The sequence below is a fragment of the Cydia amplana genome, chromosome 22 (assembly GCF_948474715.1).
Source record: "Cydia amplana chromosome 22, ilCydAmpl1.1, whole genome shotgun sequence".
NCBI classification, from domain to species: Eukaryota; Metazoa; Arthropoda; class Insecta; order Lepidoptera; family Tortricidae; genus Cydia; species Cydia amplana.
In genome coordinates, this window is record NC_086090.1 from 3590579 (window position 1) to 3613036 (window position 22458).

General features: G+C 39.6%; 1 protein-coding gene across 1 annotated transcript; it reads right to left on the bottom strand.

The window, feature by feature from the left end:
- Positions 1-1245: 1245 nt before the first annotated feature.
- On the bottom strand, positions 1246-22222 carry LOC134658406 (potassium channel subfamily K member 9-like). Its single transcript, XM_063514089.1, has 10 exons — positions 21565-22222; positions 18425-18856; positions 11888-12043; positions 9996-10122; positions 9543-9733; positions 8732-8919; positions 7220-7322; positions 6103-6114; positions 3490-3577; positions 1246-1992 (listed from the first exon to the last, which is right to left on the bottom strand). Exons 2-10 carry the CDS (start codon positions 18549-18551, stop codon positions 1266-1268), a joined length of 1719 nt encoding a protein of 572 aa, XP_063370159.1. The 5' UTR covers positions 18552-18856; positions 21565-22222; the 3' UTR covers positions 1246-1265.
- Between the last annotated feature and the right edge of the window lie 236 nt (positions 22223-22458).

Genomic DNA, 22458 nt, shown 5'->3' on the forward strand with positions numbered 1-22458 from the left:
ATTTCCACTGATTTTCTCTATTAGAGAATAATAAAATGTAGTTTTCAATCATACTTTGATCAGATTCATAACATCAAATAGGTATAAAGATAAGTATTTCTGTTAAACAAATCACACTTTATAATTACTTTAAGTAATGATGTTTTGATTACTTTGGCTTTTATGGAAGACAACCAGTTAATGTTGTAGATTAAATGTTTTGGCAAAGAGATTTCGCATTTAAGAGAGACTTCCTTATTTTGAACCTTCAAACAAGGTTTTCAAGGTAGTAATTACATTCAGCCAATGGTTAATAAAAGAATAAAACAGTAAAGTATCATTCTATGGAACTTGCTAACTATGTAAACAAACCGCCATATTAAAATTGGCCGGGTTGCACTCCGGGAGTGCCGGCAGAAGTGAAAACTCAATGACATTGTAACAGTTTTTCGATCAGCCCTAGCACGGTCGCATTTTTATCGTTTATCATGCCTGTCACGTTCTAACAAGTATGTAAGTGCGAAAGTAACGGGCATAGTGATAGTCGATAAAAATGGAACCGTGCTGAGCCCGCAGGTCACGTGTCCGTCTTACGGATTTTCAATCTGTCGAATCTGTCGGTCACGTGACCTGTCGCGAGTTTAACATTTTTTCCCCACCTCAAAAAGTGCACAGCGCCGCCAAAGAAGTTTTCACTTCAAAAAAAAGTTCCATATAATGACACTTTAGGTACTTGCCAGACTGAGAGGCCGGCCTTGTCCACGCACACTATGAAGCGGTTGAAATACTGTACATTATCTACAGGTAGCCAAGCTCAATCCATAGAACATTAATAAAAAACGCGACTACACACTATGTGTAAAAGCTATAACGTTCAAATTCTACAGCAAAATTGTAAAAGTCTACTTTAACCGTAGTATTAATTGGCCCATTTTTAGTTTGGAACTAACACTAACCTATCTTTGGCCATAGAGAAAAAAATACATAGAGTGCTCACTCCATACATCAGTTTTAGTACCAAAAAGACTATTAGCATCTAGCATCGAGTAGCGGAACTATCAGTACTGCTACTTGACAATAGATGTAGCACCGACAGGAAAGTCTTATCTCAACAGCATAAGACTTTCCGGTCGGTGCTACATCTATTGTCAAGTAGCAGTACTGATAGTTCCGCTACTCGATGCTAGATGTCGACACTGAAATTAATAGTCTGAACTGATGTATGGAGTGAGCACTCTTGTCTTATTATATTTCTCTATGCTTTGGCACAACTGTTTCGCACATCACTAAATGCTCGCACGGTGTGGTGGCAGGTTGAACGTTAGAGTGTCATTAGCGTAGTACTGCTCCAAGTCGTCATCATCAGGCAGGTAGTACCCGAAGCTTTCGTTGGATATTTGGTCCGGATCTTGCTTCGGCATGGCAAAATCCCAGTTCCTATCTACTGATTTTCTCCGCTTAGCGAACAGTATCGAGCCATCGAAGGCGTACTCATCATCAAAATGCAACACCGCATCGTCGTAGAAATAATTCTCCTGTCTGCAAGTGTTTCTCGCTATGTTTTTTAATAATTTCTTCCGGGCATAGCTAGATTTTTCTGAGTCGTAGTCATCGACGAGCGGATCATTGCTTCGGTTGTCTGATCTCATGTTCATGGAGTAGAGCGATGAGCTGTGCGGGCTGGTCTCGACTCTGGTGCTAGCGCTGTGTCTGTACGGATGGAGTCCATTATTGTTGCAGCTCATTTCGTACATCATCATGCCTTTCCGGAGTTGTTCTCTGCGCTTGGCAACGATTTCCCTAAAGTCGTCGGGTTCGAGTTGGAAGCTGTTGGTTTTAGCGTTCATGTACAGATAGCCGGAGGCAGAGTTAAGCCGCAGCGACTGGCTGCGATCCTTGGAGGCTTTCTCGATGTAGCGCGGCAGGTTGCCGAGCTCGCGGTAGCTCTTGGTTTTGATTTGCTTCATGTTGGTCGGCGGCACGGGGGACAAAGGGTCCCGGTAGAGCATTGATCTGGAAATAATTGGAGATTAGAGTGAGATGCTGACATTTAGGTACTGGTTGCCTAAGGAAAATGTGAGGAACTGAACTAATCCTGATAATAAATTCTAGGATTTCTTCTATCCACTTCTCTCTCTTTAGCCCTTTTCTACCCTTCGGGTGTAGGCCTCCTTCATTCTTCGCCATTCGTCACGGTTCTGCGCAACCTGGAGCCATCTCATCCCCGCAGCCCTTTTGATGTCGTCTTCCCAACGCATATTGGGTCTACTTGGAGGACGTTCTTCTCCCCATGGTTGCCACTCGAGTATTCGGGTTATTCCCACTAGTTACCACCAAGTTGTTACCACTTTTACCACTGGTAACTACTGGGAAAAATTATTCCCAGTAGTTACCACCAAAATTTTGTTACAGTTAAATACTAATAAAAACAGTATAAAATAGTATAGTATAAATATAGAGTGATTTTGAATTACCGAATAAAATCACTTAAAAATAATCTAAATGGATTATTAAATGTATCCTTGCATATATTATAGTTTTTGTACTAGTACCGGTTAAACTGTTTCAATATTTTTTCGTCACTTTTAAGACAGTTTACTAAAACACTAATCGACTTAATAATGATTTATTAAATCACTCTATATTTATTTTTTATTTTTTTATACTGTTTTTATTAGTATTTAACTCTAACAAAATGTTGGTGGTAACTACTGGGAATAAAAATTCCCACTAGTTACCACCAAACCGAGTTGGTGGTAACTACTGGGAATTATTTTTAAACTTTTTTCCCACCTTTTACCAGATACCACTGGTAAGAATTTGTTGGTAACTAGTGGGAATAACCCGAGTATTATTTTACTCCATCTATCCACTTATTAAAGCACAAACTGTGCAAGTGTTATGTTAAACGTCAAAATTTCATAGAAGTTTGGCGTTTAAATTAACACTATCACAGTCTGTCCTATCAAAATTGCTGCATTATTAGTCTGACACTAGTCAAACAAGTAGGTCAACCTTTTGGACGCTTCTAGACCATGTATGTACATAAAATAGAGTGTATGTTCTTTTATAAATAAATAAATATTAATGGACATTTTTTTACACAAATTGACTAAGCCCCACGGTAAGCTCAAGAAGGCTTGTGTTGTGGGTACTCAGACAGCGATAGATATAATATACAAATACTTAAATACATAGTAAACAACCATGACTCAGGAACAAATATCTGTGCTTAACTGCTCATCACACAAATAAATGCCCTTACCGGGATTCGAACCCAGGACCGCGGCTTCACAGGCAGGGTCACTACCCACTAGGCCAGACCGGTCGTCGGTCGGTGGTTTTATGTGTGCTCTAAGGCCTCTAAGTTTGGACACCACGCCTATCGTGCGCGGCGCGTCATTGTGAACCTTGTCGGAATGCACGAAGGTTGATATTGGGATGTAGCCGCGCGCGTCCGTTTCCGTTTCGGCGGTCAAAGGGTTAAACATTATAAAGAAAGATACGTACTTGTTAGGTCCAAAGCAGTTGCATGCGCAGCTGCAGACGCTCGGAGGGTACTCGTCGTCGACATACAGGGGCATCATGGACGTGTCGCCTGCAACATATTAATAAATAAATATTATAGGACATTCTTACACAGATTGACTAAGTAGTAGTAGTAGTAGTAAACTCTTTATTGTACAAAAAGACATATTAAAAATAACATACAATTAGTAAGAAATACAAAGGCGAACTTATCCCTTTGAGGGATCTCTTCCAGTTAACCTTTGAGTAGATGAGAGGAGAAAGTGAAAAGAGGGTGACAAATGCAGCAAAATGTACAACAAGGTACCAGAAAGATAAAGGATATAAATACATACAAAATAAACATACATATATTACACAAAAAGGAATGGGGAAAATACACTAAAAAGTCCCACAGTAAGCTCAAGAAGGCTTGTGTTGTGGATACTCAGAGAACGATATACATGTGCATATAATATATTATATATGTAATATTACTCATACGTATGTAAAAACTACTTGTGTTTATTCCCGAAAAAACATAACAAGTAGGTACCACATTCTTATCCCCTTGTTCAAAAACGCACTACAGAACAGATGTAATCATAATAGTTTTCCATCGTATTTTCTCGGAAGTCGGAAACATTCGTATTTGTCATGCTACTTCAGTCAACTTCGGTACTTTTTGTACCGAGACTGACTGAAATAGCAAGACACATTCGTACGTTTCCGTGAAAACACGATGGAAAATAATTATGCACTGCATCTGTACAAGCCTTCATTAGTTTATTTATGTTTTATCCCTTTCTTACAAATACATAAGTTAAAACGACAGATTAAGACAAACGATTATTAGCTAAGTAATTGAGTCTTGTAGCGCGATTATGAATAATGTTTGCCAAAATACAAGAGAAAAAACTGAACAACTAAAAAAAGTAAACTGAGAAATTCAAGAGAGAGGGAGAGAGCGAAAGTGGAGAACAGGCCCCTATTTCACCATGGTGACAGGTGCGACAATTGTCGACAGCACTGTTACTGACGTCACAGGCCTCCATAGACTACGGTAACCGCTTACCATCGGACGGGCGGTGTGCTTGTTTGCCACCAACATATTAATTTATAAAAAAAACTCCATTATATCGCCAATAAATAAGTACTTATTTTGCGAAGGTAATGACAATTGTCACAAGAAACACGACAATTGTCACGAAATTCCGACACAGAACTCATTTCCTGTCAAGCATTACCGAAAGTTCTATTAAATCGTGTGACAATTGTCATCATCATCATCATAAACTTCGAAAGAGAACTACCTGTTTTTTCCGATATAATAAAGTTTTTTTAAATGATACAATGATGGTGGCAAACAGGAATACGGCCCGCCCGATGGTAAGCGGTAGCCGTAGCCTATGGATCCCTGTGACGTCAGCAACAGTGACATTTGTCGAATTGTCGCACCAGTCACCGTGGTGAAATAGGGGCCAGGTCTTTATGGCAAATAAGTATATAAAGTAGGAACACAAACCGTTATTGTTTACATAAGACACGAAAGGAAAATAACGCACACGCACATCAGTGAGATAATAGTAGTTTGTGTTACAAGGGATCAAAATGATATATTTCCGTCAAGGGCGTACATTGAATCCTGAATGAAGCGATGGATTCTACAATAGAATCCCGAACGTAGTGAGGGAGTCTAAAGTAAAATCCTGAGCGTAATGAGGGATTGAAGTGTTAACGTCCAAGACGAAATAATTTTGATACCGTGTGACACATACTGCTTTTCACATCAACTATGAGAAAAGTAAAAAAATCTTAGTCTTGACACAATCTGATGCTTAAACAGATTATTTAAGCTAAAAAAATAATGTGCAAAAAAATTGTAAAAATAGTGTGCAGCAGGGAGGAAAAGTGCCACTTTGATCCCTTCTAGCAGGGAAGAAATAGTTATTTGTACAACAAGAGATCAAAGTTTGATATTTCTTCGAGTGCTTATTTTGAGTCCCGTGCAAGCGAAAGATTCTATAATAGATTCACGAGCGTAGCGAGTGAATCTAATTTAGAATCTTGAGCGTAGTAAGGGACTCAAAAGCGAACGAGATGTAAATAACTTTGATCTCGTGTAGTTCACAAAACTTTTCACCTCAGCAGTGAGAACATATTAGAGAACCCGAAAAATGTATTCCTTCTTCATCACTTACCTCTATTCACTCATGTTTTCTTAAGATATGCCAACAATTAAATTTGCTCACTGAGTGAGCAAAATCGCATTTTGCTCATTTTGTCTCACTCAGTGAGCAAAATGCGATTTTGCTCACTGTTTTTAAGTAGCAAAGTACCCTTGTTCGAGCTGCTGAGGTGAAAAAGCTCTTTTCCGAATAGGTGGTGTGAAAAAATACTTTGAAAGGCATAGAAACAGTTAAAATTGGTGGTATATGTTTATTGTCGCGATCCAACACTGAGAGCTTACAGCTAATATTGAAGGTCGGAATTTCGGTAGCTTTTGACTATTCGAGCAATGGAGAGGTAGATAAAGAAATTTCGTTGTTCGCGGTTGGGCCATTTGGATATCTAAAATAGGGGGTATTACTGCAATCTGCCGCCAGAGTGCAACACTAGTGCCTATTTCTTATTTCTGTATTTAATTCACATGCATAAACTTACAGCTAGGGATGCCAAAACGCTTATGCGGTAGGGACAATACATACATTACATACATACAATTAGAATCACTGGAATCAAACATAGTCTAAAGATTAAAATAAAGCAAAAACAATCAGGTCAGGTTAAATCAACAAACATCACATAACTATCGTAAACAATAGAGTAACTTATACATACTGTGCCTTAAACTGTTTTTTGAGTTTTCACAGATAATAAAATATGACATTGATGTATCAAGGCGGTTTGTTTGCGGGCTTAGCGGGAAACGCGAATATTTAAATTTAGTTATCTGCCTCTTTATAACTCGAATATGCAAAAATGAGGGTGATTCCCACTAGTTACCACAAAGTTGTTACCAGTGGTAACTGGGAATTTTTCCCCACCTTACGGTAACTACTGGGAAAAATCGGTTTGGTGGTTACTACTATGAATTTGGCGCCCCCTACGCAGAGTTTCGCGCAATATTCCCTATTGTCTGTGCATGCTGGTTAGGAAGGAAAGGGTTATTCCCACTAGTTACCACCAAGTTGTTATCAGTGGTAACTACTGGGATTTTTTTTCCCACCTTTTACCACTGGTAACTACTGGGAAAAAATATTCCCAGTAGTTACCACTAACTCAGTTTAGTGGTAACTACTGGGAATTTTTATTAACCGGTACTAGTACAAAAACTTGAATATATGTAAGGATAAATGTAAAAATCCATTTAGATTATTTTTCAAGTGATTTTATTAGGTAATTTAACATCACCCTATATTTATACTATATACTATTTATACTGTTTTTATTAGAATTTAACTCAAACAAAATTTTGGTAGTAGGTAACATTTAGGTAACAGTAGTTACCACCAAACCGAGTTGGTGGTAACTACTGGGAATAATTTTTCCCAGTAGTTACCAGTGGTAAAAGGTGGGAAAAAAATTCCCAGTAGTTACCACTGGTAACAACTTGGTGGTAACTAGTGGGAATAACTCGAAGGAAATTACATCACACTTGATAGATCCATCCCGGTGGCCATGCTTGGAGTCCAAACTCGATAGTCTGTGAAGTACCTACGGTAGTATCTACCTTGCCCGGAGGCCGGGAGGCGCGTGCCGCGCGCGACGCCGCGCAGCACCGCCCCGTCGGCCGTGATCACGTCGCCTTCTAATCGCACCGCCACTTGCTGCGCCTGTGGACATTCATGTAGATTGGTATTGTCACAGAATAAGTATACTTGGTCAACCAAATCTTGACAGTAGGAAAAGGCGGCAAATTTGAAAAATGTAGGCGCGAAGGGATATCTTCCCATAGAAAATTTGAATTTCGCGCCTTTTTTTAATGACAAGTTTTGGTTGACCAGCTATAATAGTATTATCATACAGAACGGCCACGCACCGCCCCGCCCCGACTCGCATTACCTCGCCTAAAAAAAACATATAAACGCAAATGATTTTTAATGTATCGTGTCCGCCCTGTGGTATTGTGCCGATGTTCACTTAGGGAGAATCGTGTTTTGTTGTTGTGAATGTTTTTGTACTGACAAAGTCGCTGTGCCGGCCAAAAAACCCGGCCAAGTGCGAGTCGGACTCGCGATCCAAGGGTTCCGTACATTAAGCACATTTCTAATAGGTTTTCCTGTTATCTATTGGTAAGTAGTTTCGTAGATAGGGGGGGGGGGGGGGGGGGGGTCGGACAGACAGACAGACGCACGAGTGATCCTATAAGGGTTCCGTTTTTTCTTTTTGAGGTACGGAAACCTAAAAACAAATTCGGTATCCTCTACTTAGGTATTTGAAGTTGGTTTAAATGCATAAAATGTAAAATATATGTCTAGGTTTTGAAGTTTTGTGCGAAGGCATGAAGGTTGATATTGGGCTGTCACTGTGAGCGTCAGTTGACGTCTTTGGCGGTCACAGGGTTATGGCAGAGAATATGTTACGCTCGTGTCAGCGTAACATACATAATTTAATAATGTTACTACCGATTCTTCATAGTATCTGGCGCGGTCGGTAGGTTTTCATACACCCTTAAAACAAATATTGTACATATTCTGATGTTTATACCTGTTCCGCTTGAGCCTGATCTCGTTTCTCGTCCTCCGTGTTCATGGTGACGAACCGCAGCACCAACAAGTTGAGACAGGCGGCCACTATGGCCAGCCCGAACAGGATGAAGATGGCCGCGAACATCACGCAAATTCACATGTGGCCTAGTCTTTCTCTATCACAAATCTGACCCTCAGATAGACTGTAGGACCGTACTTATTTTAAAAATACATGATTCTATCAACCAACTCGTTGGTATCAAGTGTTGGTCCTAAAACTGTTCCTTGTGGGACGCCGAAGTAAACTTAATAGAAACAGTGTCTAAGGACTTTATTATAATATAACGCTGAAAAACAAACATGTAGTAAGTTTCATAGTGTATTAGGCATTATCGAGTTAAAGTGTTGGTCCTAAAATTGTTCTATCAACCAACTACAACCATATCAGTTGTTCAACTTTCTAGGTTATACATACCCTTGATTATTTGCTGATGTATCTGGCGCGGTCGGTAGGATCCACTACACCTTTAAAGCTAATATTTATAGGTTTTTACCTGTTCCGCTTGAGCCTGGTCTCGTTTCTCGTCCTCCGTGTTCATGGTGACGAACCGCAGCACCAACAAGTTGAGACAGGCGGCCACTATGGCCAGCCCGAACAGGATGAAGATGAGAGCGAACATCACGTACGAGGGCTTCCGGTTGAGCGCGTTATCCTTTTGTAGGGCTACCATGTCGCCAAAACCTGTTGGTGACATTACAAAATATGGTAACCGTATTGGTATTTGTTTGAATAAGCCCCAATTTCACCATCCCACCAACCCGGGGTTAACCGATTAAACCGTTAACCCAGTGACAAATTGTACTGGTAACCATGTTAACTCCAGGATTAACCAGTTAACTCCGGGTGAGTGGTGCAAGTGGCCCTAAGTGAAAGTAGGGTAATCTTTTCGATGCAATGCGGTGGCAGATGTGGCTCACTCCGCGATTTCGTCGCGTCGCTACAAGTACATGCGGCTCACACCAATTTTGGTGTCTAGCCATAGTAGTTGCCACGCCCCGCTACGGAAGGGACGCCTGCTCGCGTGTGCGGCACCTAGCGGTCATAACTGTCGTAATAGACGCGTTTTGTTAGAGAGTGAATCTTCTGTACCTAGTACTATTGTTTATTCTGTGGCGGTGGTAGTAGTATAAAAACCAGATCGATCTTTGAAAGACTGTTCGATCCACTGGCGTAAACCAATGGACAAAAGAAAAAGAGTGGCGTTGCAAATAAATTCATTCATTCATTCATTCTCGAAGACCAAGAGTCTCTTAAGCTTACATATTTAGGATAATTGCATAATAATAATCTTTAAGGACATTTACCGATAGTTGTAAGCGTGATGAAGCAATAGTAAACGCTGTCAAAGTAGCTCCAACCCTCAAACTTGGAGAACGCCGCGGCTCCACCAGCGATTGTGAGCGACGATAAAGTCGTCACCACACATATGAGGTCCACCTCAGACGCGCTGGTGGCTTTGCAGTTCATCGCGTGTTTCAGGGACTTTATTATGACGCTGAAAAAAAAGTTTCATAGTCTATTAAGTTTCATCGAGTTAAAGTGTTGGTCCTAAAACTGTTCCTTGCGGGACGCCGATGTAAAATTAATAGAAACAGTGTCAAAGGACTTTATTATCATGCTGAAAACAAAACATGTGGTCAGTTACATAGTGTATTAGATATCATCGAGTTAAAGTGTTGGTCCTAAAACTGTTCCTTGCGGGACGCCGAAGTAAGCTTAATAGAAACAGTCTCAAAGGCCTTTGGTATGTCAATTACCTGCTAAGCCTGTTAACCCGTTCACCAATGCTCTGGAACATGATGAGGCCGAGGGGGATCCCAACGATCGCGTAGAACATCGTGAACAACTTGCCGCCGACCGTCGCGGGCGTCGAGTGCCCGTAGCCTTGTTAGTAAAGGTTAGTTAGGTTAGTCAAGTTAGATAAATATTATATTAAATATCAATTGTAGATGTTAGTAATATTAGCCATTAGTTTTACTACCAAAGATTCATTTGGTTGTCTAAGATGTATAAAGTCTTAGAAAAAAAATATAGTGCTCCCGAGGTGACGACTGTAAACTTTGGCGCTGTACTGCGCCGTTCGAGTATGTTTTCCGTGCGTAAGTATGTCGATAGTTTAAAGGCCCATACATATACTGTAAAACGTTGTTCGATACACGTGCGAATAGGTAATTCGCAACGAGTGGCGATAAATTAAAACACGACCGATTTTCCGCACTTGTATCGTAAATAACTATTTCCATGTTCGTGCTAGGCTCTTATGGTTTTGAAAGGTAAGAAAAGAAGGCGCTACTGAAAGATTACGCTGTGATCTTATCCTCTGTCTTGTTTGTTATCCTCCATGCTCACTGGAAAGAACCGTAGGACCAACAAGTTGCACAGTTTGCTTCACAAAAGTTAACTGATGTGTGTATACTGTGAATGCACCATAAGCATAGATGGTAGGATCCTATAGATGTGCTGTCCGTGAGGTGCAAAACATGCAATGCGACACTATGATTGGTAGAATTTATTTGTTGCCCACCATAATCCATAAGTACCTACTAAATTTACGGTGGGGAATTTAAAAAACCGGCCAAGTGCGAGTCGGACTCGCGCACGGACGGTTCCGCACCATCAACAAAAATAGAGCAAAACAAGCAAAAAAACGGTCACCCATCCAAGTACTGACCCCGCCCGACGTTGCTTAACTTCGGTCAAAAATCACGTTTGTTGTATGGGAGCCCCACTTAAATCTTTATTTTATTCTGTTTTTAGTATTTGTTGTTATAGCGGCAACAGAAATACATCATCTGTGAAAATTTCAACTGTCTAGCTATCACGGTTCGTGAGATACAGCCTGGTGACAGACGGACGGACGGACAGCGGAGTCTTAGTAATAGGGTCCCGTTTTTACCCTTTGGGTACGGAACCCTAAAAAAGTGAGACTGAGGCAAGGACAAACAATAATAGCGGTTTCGCTGCTACTCCTACTGAAAGATACATAAGACTATCCCGTTCAGTTATTTCCCTCCACCCTTCATGCCTGATCCAGTTAGGGCTCATTTAGACGGGACGAGAACTCGCACGCGAGTTTCATTACATTGCGTTATTTGATCGGTCAGCTGAATTGATGTAATCTCAATGGTCCGCACCACTTGGATGGTTGGCAGTCCTCAACTGTGCGTTTCTCCAGAAACTTCCTGCCTTGCACAGCTAAACTATGAAATGAACTGTCGCCTGCGGTATTTCCGGACCGATACGACCTTCAAACCTTCAAGAAAAGAGCGTACTCCCATCTTAAAGGCCGGCAACGCACTAACAACCCTTCTGGTGTTGCGGGTGTCCATGGGCGGCGGTAATCGCTTACCATCAGGTGATCCGTCTGCTCGTTTATCTCCTATATCATAAAAAAAATGTAACTAAAATTGTATCCGAGTTCGCACGCCGTCTAAATGAGCCCTTATATTAGATTCATGACCATGCTCAACAACATAAGACTTTCCGACCGGTGTTACATCTATTGTCAAGTAGCAGTAGGTAGGTACTGATAGTTCCGCTACTCGATGCTAGATGTCGACACTGAAAATAATAGTCTTTTTGGTACAAAACTGATGTATGGAGTGAGCAATGTATGTATTTTTTTCTCTATGGCAGTACTGAAACTTACCAATGGTAGTAAGCACGGTTGTGGCGTAATAGAAGGCGCCGGTGAACTTCCACTGCTGGCCGGCCTTGTGCGGCTCCGATTTCAGCACCACCGTCTCCATCACGCGGAAGTCCTCTTCCGTTATGTTGTACTTCCGGATTATCATGCCTTCAATTGCTGGAAAAATGTTAGAGATGAGTAGATGTAGCGTGTATATAATTGTCTGCCTGTTTGTTACCTATCACCAAGGCTCGGAAAAACACCAAGAAAACACCCGTCATTTTAAATGTCAACGCTTAAATATGTCCCAATGACGTCCGTAGAACGAACGCAGTTTTTCAATGGGCGTTGCTTGCTTTTCACGACTACCCACACTACTACACCTACTAAAACGATTATGTAGAAATGTTTCTTGTAGGACAGACACGGACATAAACATAGGTTAGGTACTAGACCAGGATCTCTGGAACTGTGTCGTATGCATAATTATTGGACTGATGTTTCACTTTTGATGCTTGTAGTGGTGTTCCAAGGCTTCAGAAAACCCGATGTTGCTAGGCTAAAAAGTAGTGCCGTTATTCCCACCAGCCTGTTGAAGTTTCCTTTGATACATTCGCCTTTGAACGGGGATAACGGCATTTCTTTTCAACCTGGTACCATCGGGCTTCTTAATTACCATCGCCACTCTGTATTATTGACAGAATCGATGAATTAAAATGACACAAAACAAGCAACAACGGTTGCACTCCGGGAGTGCCGATAGAAGTGAAAACTCACCTCACTATGTTACCGACGCCCGGTAACACGATACATACGTTTAGCGGAGGTATTCTATTTATTTATTATATTATATATTATTATCATTCTCAAATAAGATTACACTTTTTCATTGACATGTTTATTTACATACTGCCATGACAACGTCAAATTATTTGACAATAGGTAAAGAGTCTTGAAAAGGAGTCCGCAACATAAATGTCAAATAACATTTGAGTTTTTCTTTATTGATTTAAATGCCATTTAAATTATGAGTGGCCACCTTACGGGGCTTACGGTCACGTGATCGCCTGCCCCTTACGGTAACGTGATCGCCTTACACTGTCTCGAGTTTATCATTTTTTCCCCACCTCAAAAAGTGCACAGCGCCGCTAAAGAAGTTTTCACTTCAAAAACGGCGACAGCTTTCATGTGGTTTTCGATACGTTGCTGACTAGGTACTTAAGAAACGAATATCGGATACAAGTTCTCGCAACGTCTAAATAGGGATTAAAAGTTCGTCCTATAAGGTAAACGTACTGGTGCTCGACGCGGTCCCGTACATGTCATCTTGAAACTTAAGTCATTAATTGTCAATAGAGGTGACAGCAGGGTGTCATCTATGGGGCATTAGCATGTCGAGCACTAGTACCTTACACTACTATACAGTACCGTAAAATGGGGTGAGTACGGTCAAAACTGACATTCAAACCTCGATAACATTTTATTTTTACATATGCAAACTGAATGGTGTATATATAATAAGTGGTGTAGGTGTAATAGGTGTAATAAGTGTTCCGGCCGTTTGTATTTTAGTTTTTATTATATTTTGGGTAGTTCCATTTCATAATAGGATATAGAATAAACAGGAAAACCCACCTCACCCCGTAGTCCCTCGTATTTGGGGTGAGTTAGGTTTTTATACAAAGGTGATTTTGGAAGATTGTTGGATCGATTTTTTTTATTATGAGTATTACTATAGCTCCATTTTAAATTGGCATACATTATTTTTGTAGCAGTAGCCTTAAAATCCCATCTCACCCCCCTTTCATCCCTTCTCTCCCCATTCATAACCCAACTCTCACCGCGAAACCTACTCACCCCATTTTACGGTAATCAAGTATTTTTAACACAATTCGCCTCTTAACTGAGCCGTATTCAAATCTCTCATGCATCGCCCGGCAAATTTTTAGTGCAGCAGATTTTGATTCGATTTGCCGCGACTCAGTGGAGGTGTAAAAACGGATGGACGTAGCAAACATTGATTTTTTTACAAACTGAAAAGAGCTTTTTCAGGCTCATGTCTACTGCAACCGAATATTTCAATTTATATTTCATTTTTATTTATTTAGCCGAAGAGCTGGCGGCTACCTCGCACAACGTATCAGCATTGCGATACAGCGAGGAAATGTCGCCAGCATCCTTGGTACAATGCCTCAAGGGCCTATTTTAGATTTAAGCTAGTTTTTAATATCTTTTAGTAATACCACTGTATATATATCTTGTTTGTAAATAAATATTTCATCTACTACTAGAGGTACATCGTTACCAGGGATGTTGCGAACATCCGCATCCGCATCCGCAACCGCGGAACTTCCGCATTATTTTCAACATCCGCATCCGCATCCACATAAAATCGATGCGGAGCTTATGCGGATGCGGATGTCGAACAAGTCGGTACAGGAACGTCTTAGCGGCGGCGTTAGTGCTAGGTAATTTCGTCATTACCTACGAGGGGTGTTCAAAATATTCTCGGTATGAGAATGAAAACAAACAAGTACGAAAAGTTTGATATTTTTATTTTTCAATATACTCCCCCCCTATGTTCATACACTTAAAAGATCGATCAATTATTTTTTTTAATCCCTCGTAAAAATATTTTTTATCTTTCGTGTAAAAATGCTCCTCCACTGCCGCCTTCAATGCTTCATCGTCAGAAAATTAATTTCCACGCAGATCCTTTTTAAGATTGGGGAGCAAAAAGAAGTCGCTGGGGGCTAAGTCCGGACTATACGGTGGGTGAGTAACAGTTTTAAACCCACATTCAACAATAGCTGCCTTGGCAATATGAGCAGTATGGACGGGGGCGTTGTCATGCAGAAGCAGAATACCTTTGGTTAACTTTCCTCGCCTCTTTTCTTTAATTACATCCTTTAATTGACGTAGAATGTTAGCGTAGTACTGTCCTGTGATATTTACACCTTTTTCTTTATAATCGATTAGTAATACTCCTTCACAATCCCAAAATATCGTGGCCATGACCTTGCCAGCTGAAGGGATGACCTTGAACTTCTTGGGATGAGCTGAACCCTTAATGTGCCACTGCATGGACTCTTGTTTACTCTCTGGGTCATAATGATGAACCCAGGTTTCATCTCCAGTAACTATTCTTTGCAGCCTTTTTGAAGCCGAGTCAGCATTCGCGGAACCCATCTTGCACTTACTTTTGACATATTAAGATGGTCATGTATAATATCATGTACGGTACCAATAGAGAGATTGGTTACTTGTGCTATAGATTTTACCTTCACTCGACCATCTTCCAATATAAGTTTTTCCACTTTATCAATATTTTCTTGTGAAGTAGCTACTACAGGCCGGCCAGGTCTAGGGTCATCTTCAATACTCTCCCTTCCGCGTTTAAACTCGCTTGACCACTTTTGAATGGTAGATAAAGAAGGAGCAGACTCACGGTAAACACAATCCATTTCCTCTTTTATGGTTTTTTGATTTTTACCCTGTTTTGTCAATAATTTTATCACGCATCGATGTTCTAATTTAGTTAACATTGTCAATTCGCACAGGATGTTCATGTTTGTTCAGCAATTGCAGAAAAACAAAAGACTATCTCGGTTCGAATTATACTTTTTTTTAATGTCAATGAATAAACCTTAGCGGCCAGTAACGAAAGAAATTTTAGAAGAGGTCGTAAGATATCAATACCGAGAATATTTTGAACGCCCCTCGTATAACGATATCGTCTAGAATAGTCTAGACAGGCCTATGGAACTCTCCGCGCGAGCTCGGATTTATACCTACGAATCTGTTCTCGTTCACGGTAGAAAAGCAAGCCAGTTGGTTGCCACACGCGCTCACGCACGCACGTCACCGCGCGCCGCACTGCCAATTTTTACGATAGTTACAAGCTACGTAGGTATAGGTAGGTACTATTGAATTTCTTTAGACATGTAGTGTTTATTATGACACATTTATCGTTCGATATCGACATAGTTGAAATAGGAAGCAAAGTTTTAAGTTCGTTTGGTAGGTAAAGTTTATTTTAACGACAGTACGTTCTTAACTTTACAGCGGAAAGTACTCTTAGAGAAAGAAAAAAAACATGCATTACAATTTTATGTAAAACAATTATAAATTAATGATAACATACATAATTGTAGATTTAGATTTTATGTTAATTCGTTCCGCTGTATAAGTAGGTATTTTATTTATCATTTCTAAGCGTCGGCAACCCTAGCGTTGAGCCGGCATGCGCGGTGTGGGGAGCGGCGCGTTGAAGGTCACTCCATTGTATTTTTGTGTAGGTATCAAAACGGTAGGTATTTGCGTTTTCTTTGAGAGATAAATATCTGTTCGTAAGAACTATTATATACGAGGGGCGTTCAAAATATTCTCGGTATTGATATCTTACAACCTCTTCTAAAATTTCTTTCGTTACTGGCCGCTAAGGTTTATTCATTGACATTAAAAAAAAGTATAATTCGAAGCGAGATGTTCTTTTGTTTTTCTGCAATTGCTGAACAAACATGAACATCATGTGGGAATTGACAATGTTAACTAAATTAGAACATCGATGCGTGATAAAATTCTTGACAAAACAGGGTAAAAATCAAAAAACCATAAAAGAGGAAATGGATTGTGTTTACCGTGAGTCTGCTCCTTCTTTATCTACCATTCAAAAGTGGTCAAGCGAGTTTAAACGTGGAAGGGAGAGTGTTGAAGACGACCCTAGACCTGGCCGGCCTGTAGTAGCTACTTCACAAGAAAATATTGATAAAGTGGAAAAACTTATATTGGAAGATGGTCGAGTGAAGGTAAAATCTATAGCACAAGTAACCAATCTCTCTATTGGTACCATACATGATATTATCCATGACCATCTTAATATGTCAAAAGTAAGTGCAAGATGGGTTCCGCGAATGCTGACTCGGCTTCAAAAAGGCATGCGTGTAGCTTGTTGTTCCGATTTTATTGACCTGTGCGGTGAAAATCCTGATGAGGTGCTGCAAAGAATAGTTACTGGAGATGAAACCTGGGTTCATCATTATGACCCAGAGAGTAAACAAGAGTCCATGCAGTGGCACATTAAGGGTTCAGCTCATCCCAAGAAGTTCAAGGTCATCCCTTCAGCTGGCAAGGTCATGGCCACGATATTTTGGGATTGTGAAGGAGTATTACAGATCGATTATAAAGAAAAAGGTGTAAATATCACAGGACAGTACTACGCTAACATTCTACGTCAATTAAAGGATGCAATCAAAGAAAAGAGGCGAGGAAAGTTAACCAAAGGTGTTATGCTTCTGCATGACAACGCCCCCGTCCATACTGCTCATATTGCCAAGGCAGCTATTGTTGAATGTGGGTTTGAAACTGTTACTCACCCACCGTATAGTCCGGACTTAGCCCCCAGCGACTTCTTTTTGTTCCCCAATCTTAAAAAGGATCTGCGTGGAAATAAATTTTCCGATGATGAAGCATTGAAGGCGGCAGTGGAGGAGCATTTTTACACCAAAGATAAAAAATATTTTTATGCAGGATTAATAAAAATAATTGATCGATCTTTTAAGTGTATGAACATAGGGGGGGAGTATATTGAAAAATAAAAATATCAAACTTTTCGTACTTGTTTGTTTTCATTCTCATACCGAGAATATTCTGAATACCCCTCGTAATCTGTGGTCTAGATCCAGAAAAGCCGGCCAAGTCACTATTTATTAAATATAACGCACTTATATTCTTGCACAAATACTAAACGTTTCGTTTTTTTTTTAAGAAAAATTACTAAAAATGTAATATTACACGTAAGTACCTAATCTTGACATCCGCATCCGCGGATGTGAGCCTTTAAATATCCGCATCCGCATCCGCGGATGTCAAAAAATCTGCATCCGCAACATCCCTGATCGTTACCAACCGGTAGAGATATTGCACGGTGATTTTCCAGTAGAAGGTAACTATTTTACAGAACTAGTATGATGCGTATAAACAGAATATTCGTGTTTTTTTTATGATTTAAGAGGCAAACGAGCAGACGGATCACCTGATGGTAAGCAATTACCGCCGCCCATAGACACCCGCAACACCAGAGGGGTTGTATGTGCGTTGCCGTACTTTAAGATGGGAGTACGCTCTTTTCTTGAACGTTACGTATACTACTAAAAGTCTAAAACGGATCCTGCATAAAATCGTACCGGCAAAAAACTGGATGTCAGTGGGAAAGAGCTCTTAGGGTAAGAGGAAATATGTGGGAAATATCGTAATCTCATTATCTAAAGCGCTCTTGCATATTAGAGCGATAGAGGCTGATAATTTCCCGATAAACCTTAAGGTTGCCAAACGCAGACCCTGGGCTCCTTTAAGAGCTGTATTACATTTCGGCGTTGAGCGAGTTTAGGTATTTTACGCGCTGCGGCAGGCCGTGCGAGCTCAGTATGCCGATCCCTTCTACCACATTTCCCTATCGCTTGCACTATATTGATGGATTAAACATTCTTGATCCTTCGTGAAACATATTGAAATCAACAACAACTGCCGGGAATGCGCTAATGTGAGAACTCAACTTACCCTGTAAAACTTCAAATCTGTTCCTCTCCGTAGTAGACTCGAGAGCGTCGAAAACCGCCGCACCAACCAACAAGTATGTGAATGTACACACAATCAACGATAGAGTTCGAACATTTTGCTTCTTCATAACTCCTGCGGGTCCACGTGGCACTTGGCCCTATACCAGCCCAGGCGAGCCACAAACCCTACACCAAACACTGAAACCTAAGTAACCATTGTAAGAACAGTTATAACTTTTGGATTTGATATGACTTTTCGAATTTAGAATTGTTCCTTCATTTTACAGTCATAGAATTGCGCGGTGTGTGTGTGTAAATAGTGCTATGAGTAAATTGATCCCTTGTGAGGAAGTCATCTTCTTTCTATGTGCATTATATGGTATTTCTTGCCAGGAGTTTCTTATAGCTATCCCATTATATGTACATTCTTCACCTGGAACAAAAGGAAACATAACTGTTAGTGTGAAGAGGTTTTATGAGCAATCGACACTGGCTTGACAATCTAATTTTAAAAATAGAATTCCAAATTTGAATTCCAAATGAAAATGAACCTCTGTAAAATATTATTGGCGTTAGATACTAGCTCGCAAATTATCCCTTTGTCCTTTTTCCTTAACGTCCCTACTGTGAAGGCCAGAGCACATCGGATGACTGTGTGTAGACGTCAAGTAGACGTGCACGTGAGCATGCACTAAAATGTTAGAGCCGTGCACGCACACGACACGCAAGTGGTGTGACGTCTCTCATAAAATATTACAAATTACAGCGGCTACGGTCACGAGCACGTGCACGTCTACGCACATCAACACCGCCGCAGTAATGTCGCAATAGTAATGCAGCTGCAGTTGCCATTCTAATGTCACCTAGAGACATATTTTTGAGGTCTAATTCTTTTCGCTAAATTACGTCCACTGTTATCCATTATGTACTTCATGTTCTGTGAGTACAAACACCTGCAATAATATGTTACTATGTGAGACGCTCTTAGGGCTCTACAAATAAGATCGTGTCAGATATTTTTGCGGCCTTCGTTGTGTTACATATTATTGCAGGTAACTGTACAACCGTAAAGAAAGTACCTATGAGTAAATGTTTTCAGCTCATTTACTACCTCCATATATCAAACAAAAAATAAAATAAAGAGCCTATAATATCAAACAATGTTCTATATTTTTGAAGATTAAACTTTTGAGAGGATCAGGGAGGATTAAATCCAATCAACCAATAAAAGATGTTAGCAAATTTCATTAAGTAAATGCAACAAACAAAGGGTGTTTACAAAAGATTCTCAGAACAGATAAAAATGTATCCAAAGAAAGGGCCGAGATGATCAGATAAAATAGGTTTGTTGGAAAGAATGTTTACTGTAAAGATTGAAGATTGAACCATTTTTATTTTTACTTTACGCATTTTTTTCTGTAATTTGCACATATTAATAATCTTTTCATTGTTAAAATACATTAAGTAACTCTACTGAGATGAATAATATTAAATATTTTCTTCCCTTTTTCAGCTCCTATAAATTTTTATTATTTCATTATAGTCCAAATTGCCAAGTGCTTACACTAGTACTAGCACCCAAAAGAAAAGGATGAGTATAGTTTTTTTGGTTCCTATTTACTGACAAATTGGTTTGACCATCTATAGTAAAAGAAATTTCTACCAAACTAGTCTGGGTGTCTGGCGACCTACGAGCTGGCGCATTTTTTGCACACAAACTCAGCCTCACTGTCCAGAGGGGGAACGCGGCCAGTGTCCTGGGAACAACGCCTCAGGCTAATTTTGGGCTAGATTTATGATTTATGTATTTTGTTATTTAATCTCTGTTTTATTAATAAAAATTATAGTCTGTTCGGAAAGAGGAGAGTTGTGGAATGTATTGGGCCCCATACAATCCATCTTATTATGTAAGTAGTCTAGTTTAGTATTCTACTCTGTTTTATTGTGACTTTTCATCTATGCCACATTTTAATTTAAGAAAAATAAATGGCAAGTCAGTCATGTCAGTGTCAGTATGTAAAAAAACATTTTTTCAGTAAGTTTTGTGATTTATTATGTGAAGTGTACTGTGTGTAAGTTAAGAAAATGTTTAGAATTCTAAATTTCCAACTAAAAATACCTAAGTGATAACAAAATAAGATCAGCTTTATTCTTAACATCAAGTGTTCATTTAACCTCCGCTAACTCTAGGTAAGTGGATAATTTTTTTGTTGTTTTTCTATCTTTTCAGTCAGTTCTACTAATATGCTAAATTGATGACCCATTCTCACTTTTAAAAATATGTGCTCATCATGAAAAATAAAGGCAATTACAAATGAATGTATAAACTGGAGTTCCGTTCACGAAAACCGAATTTCGCAAATTGCGGGGATCTTTCTCTTTTACTCCAATCACAGAATAAATAATATTACTAGGTACAGAAGACTCACTCTCTAACAAAACGCGTCTGTTACGATCAGCACAGATATGGTCGCTAGGTGGCGACAGTGCCACGCGCGGCTTATGGCTTTCCCCAAAATTGGAGCGGAACAGAAGTACTTTTAGCTACCTGTAGCAAAGCGACGAAATCGCGAAGTGAGCCACGCCTGCTCCAATGAAGGCGAAATTAGAGTGTCAGAGAAAGTTGCCCGCAGTTTGCGAACTTTGATTTTCACGGTTATAGCCCTGGATCATTTCTTTGTCCGTCTGTTATTTTCAATAGATTAAAAGAACATAAGTCAAATCCAAATATTTTGTGCTTGTAAAAGATAGGTCGTTTATAATGTTTAAATATAAATTAAATAAATTTGTAAATTACATAAACCTGTGTTAATAAGCACCACTCATTTGTTGATGATTGAACAACAACAACTCATTAAAACAAAATGAAAATCTCAATTAGCTAAAATTTTTGAGACAGAATGTACCTAAAGAAAGAATAGATTTTCTGAGTCCCTAATATTATGTGTGTGGTTAAAATTTCAAATACAGTTTTCATCATGTTTTCTACATTTAATAAATAAAATCAAAAGTAGTAATCAAGTTAATAAAACAATGCTTTCAACTTGTAAATTATTTTCAATATGTTGTGATTTAAAACACCAGTGAAACTATTCCGAAAACAAAATCGAATTTATTATTTATTTTAAACAAAGAACTTACCATTCTGCAGAGGAAAAGGTCAAGGAAACTTTCGTTTGTTATCTGTTTTCCGATCTAGTATCGCGTACAGCATCTATAAATATTTAATTATCTGCAAAGCTGTATCCTAAAAATAACATCGTGCCTCAGTCCGCATACAGTTCCATGGTATAGGTCAACGCACAGCCACTAACTGGGTCAAATGTTATGACGACGATTTGCCAAGGCGCTCCCGACTGAAACACTCGCCGAATCCAGGCTCAGCTCACTTTTACCCATATTCAGCATTAAAAAACCAAACTGGGTCAGATTCTATATTTTTTCCCCTTGAAATCCTCTATGCGGTATTCTTGCTGTCACACCTGCCTAGTTTTCTTCTGTCAAACACAATTTCACTTTCAATTTTTAACATTGTGTGAAACCTAGTTGACTAGCTAAGTAACGTTTGCGACTACATTTATAACAAATAATTAGATTTGTATAAAATAAAAATAACGAAAATGTATTATTTTTGGCGAGTAGCCTCCTTGCACTTCCTTGATGGACTGGATGTCAGTGTTGCCATTACAAAATATTCGCCAGGACGGCTGAAAGCCTGAAAGGCTCGAAAAACGGGCATAACATCTCGAAACGATAAAAGGTAAGTAAAGTAAGTTTACTAACATGAAATTTATATTTATTTCCATTATCTGTGTATAAACTGAGATATTAATCGCCTATAAAAAAGAAAACGAAAAATAATCTTGAAGCCAAAAGTTGCCATGTCCGGAAATCTTAATGCAAGAGCTGTCAACGCGTCGTTTAAGTTTGTAACATAACTACTAGATGGCGCAAGGCGCGGCTATGACGTCAACTAATGCCGCTGAATTTAATTTCATTAATTTCCGTCCTGCCTGGGTCCGAGATGTTTGCTAA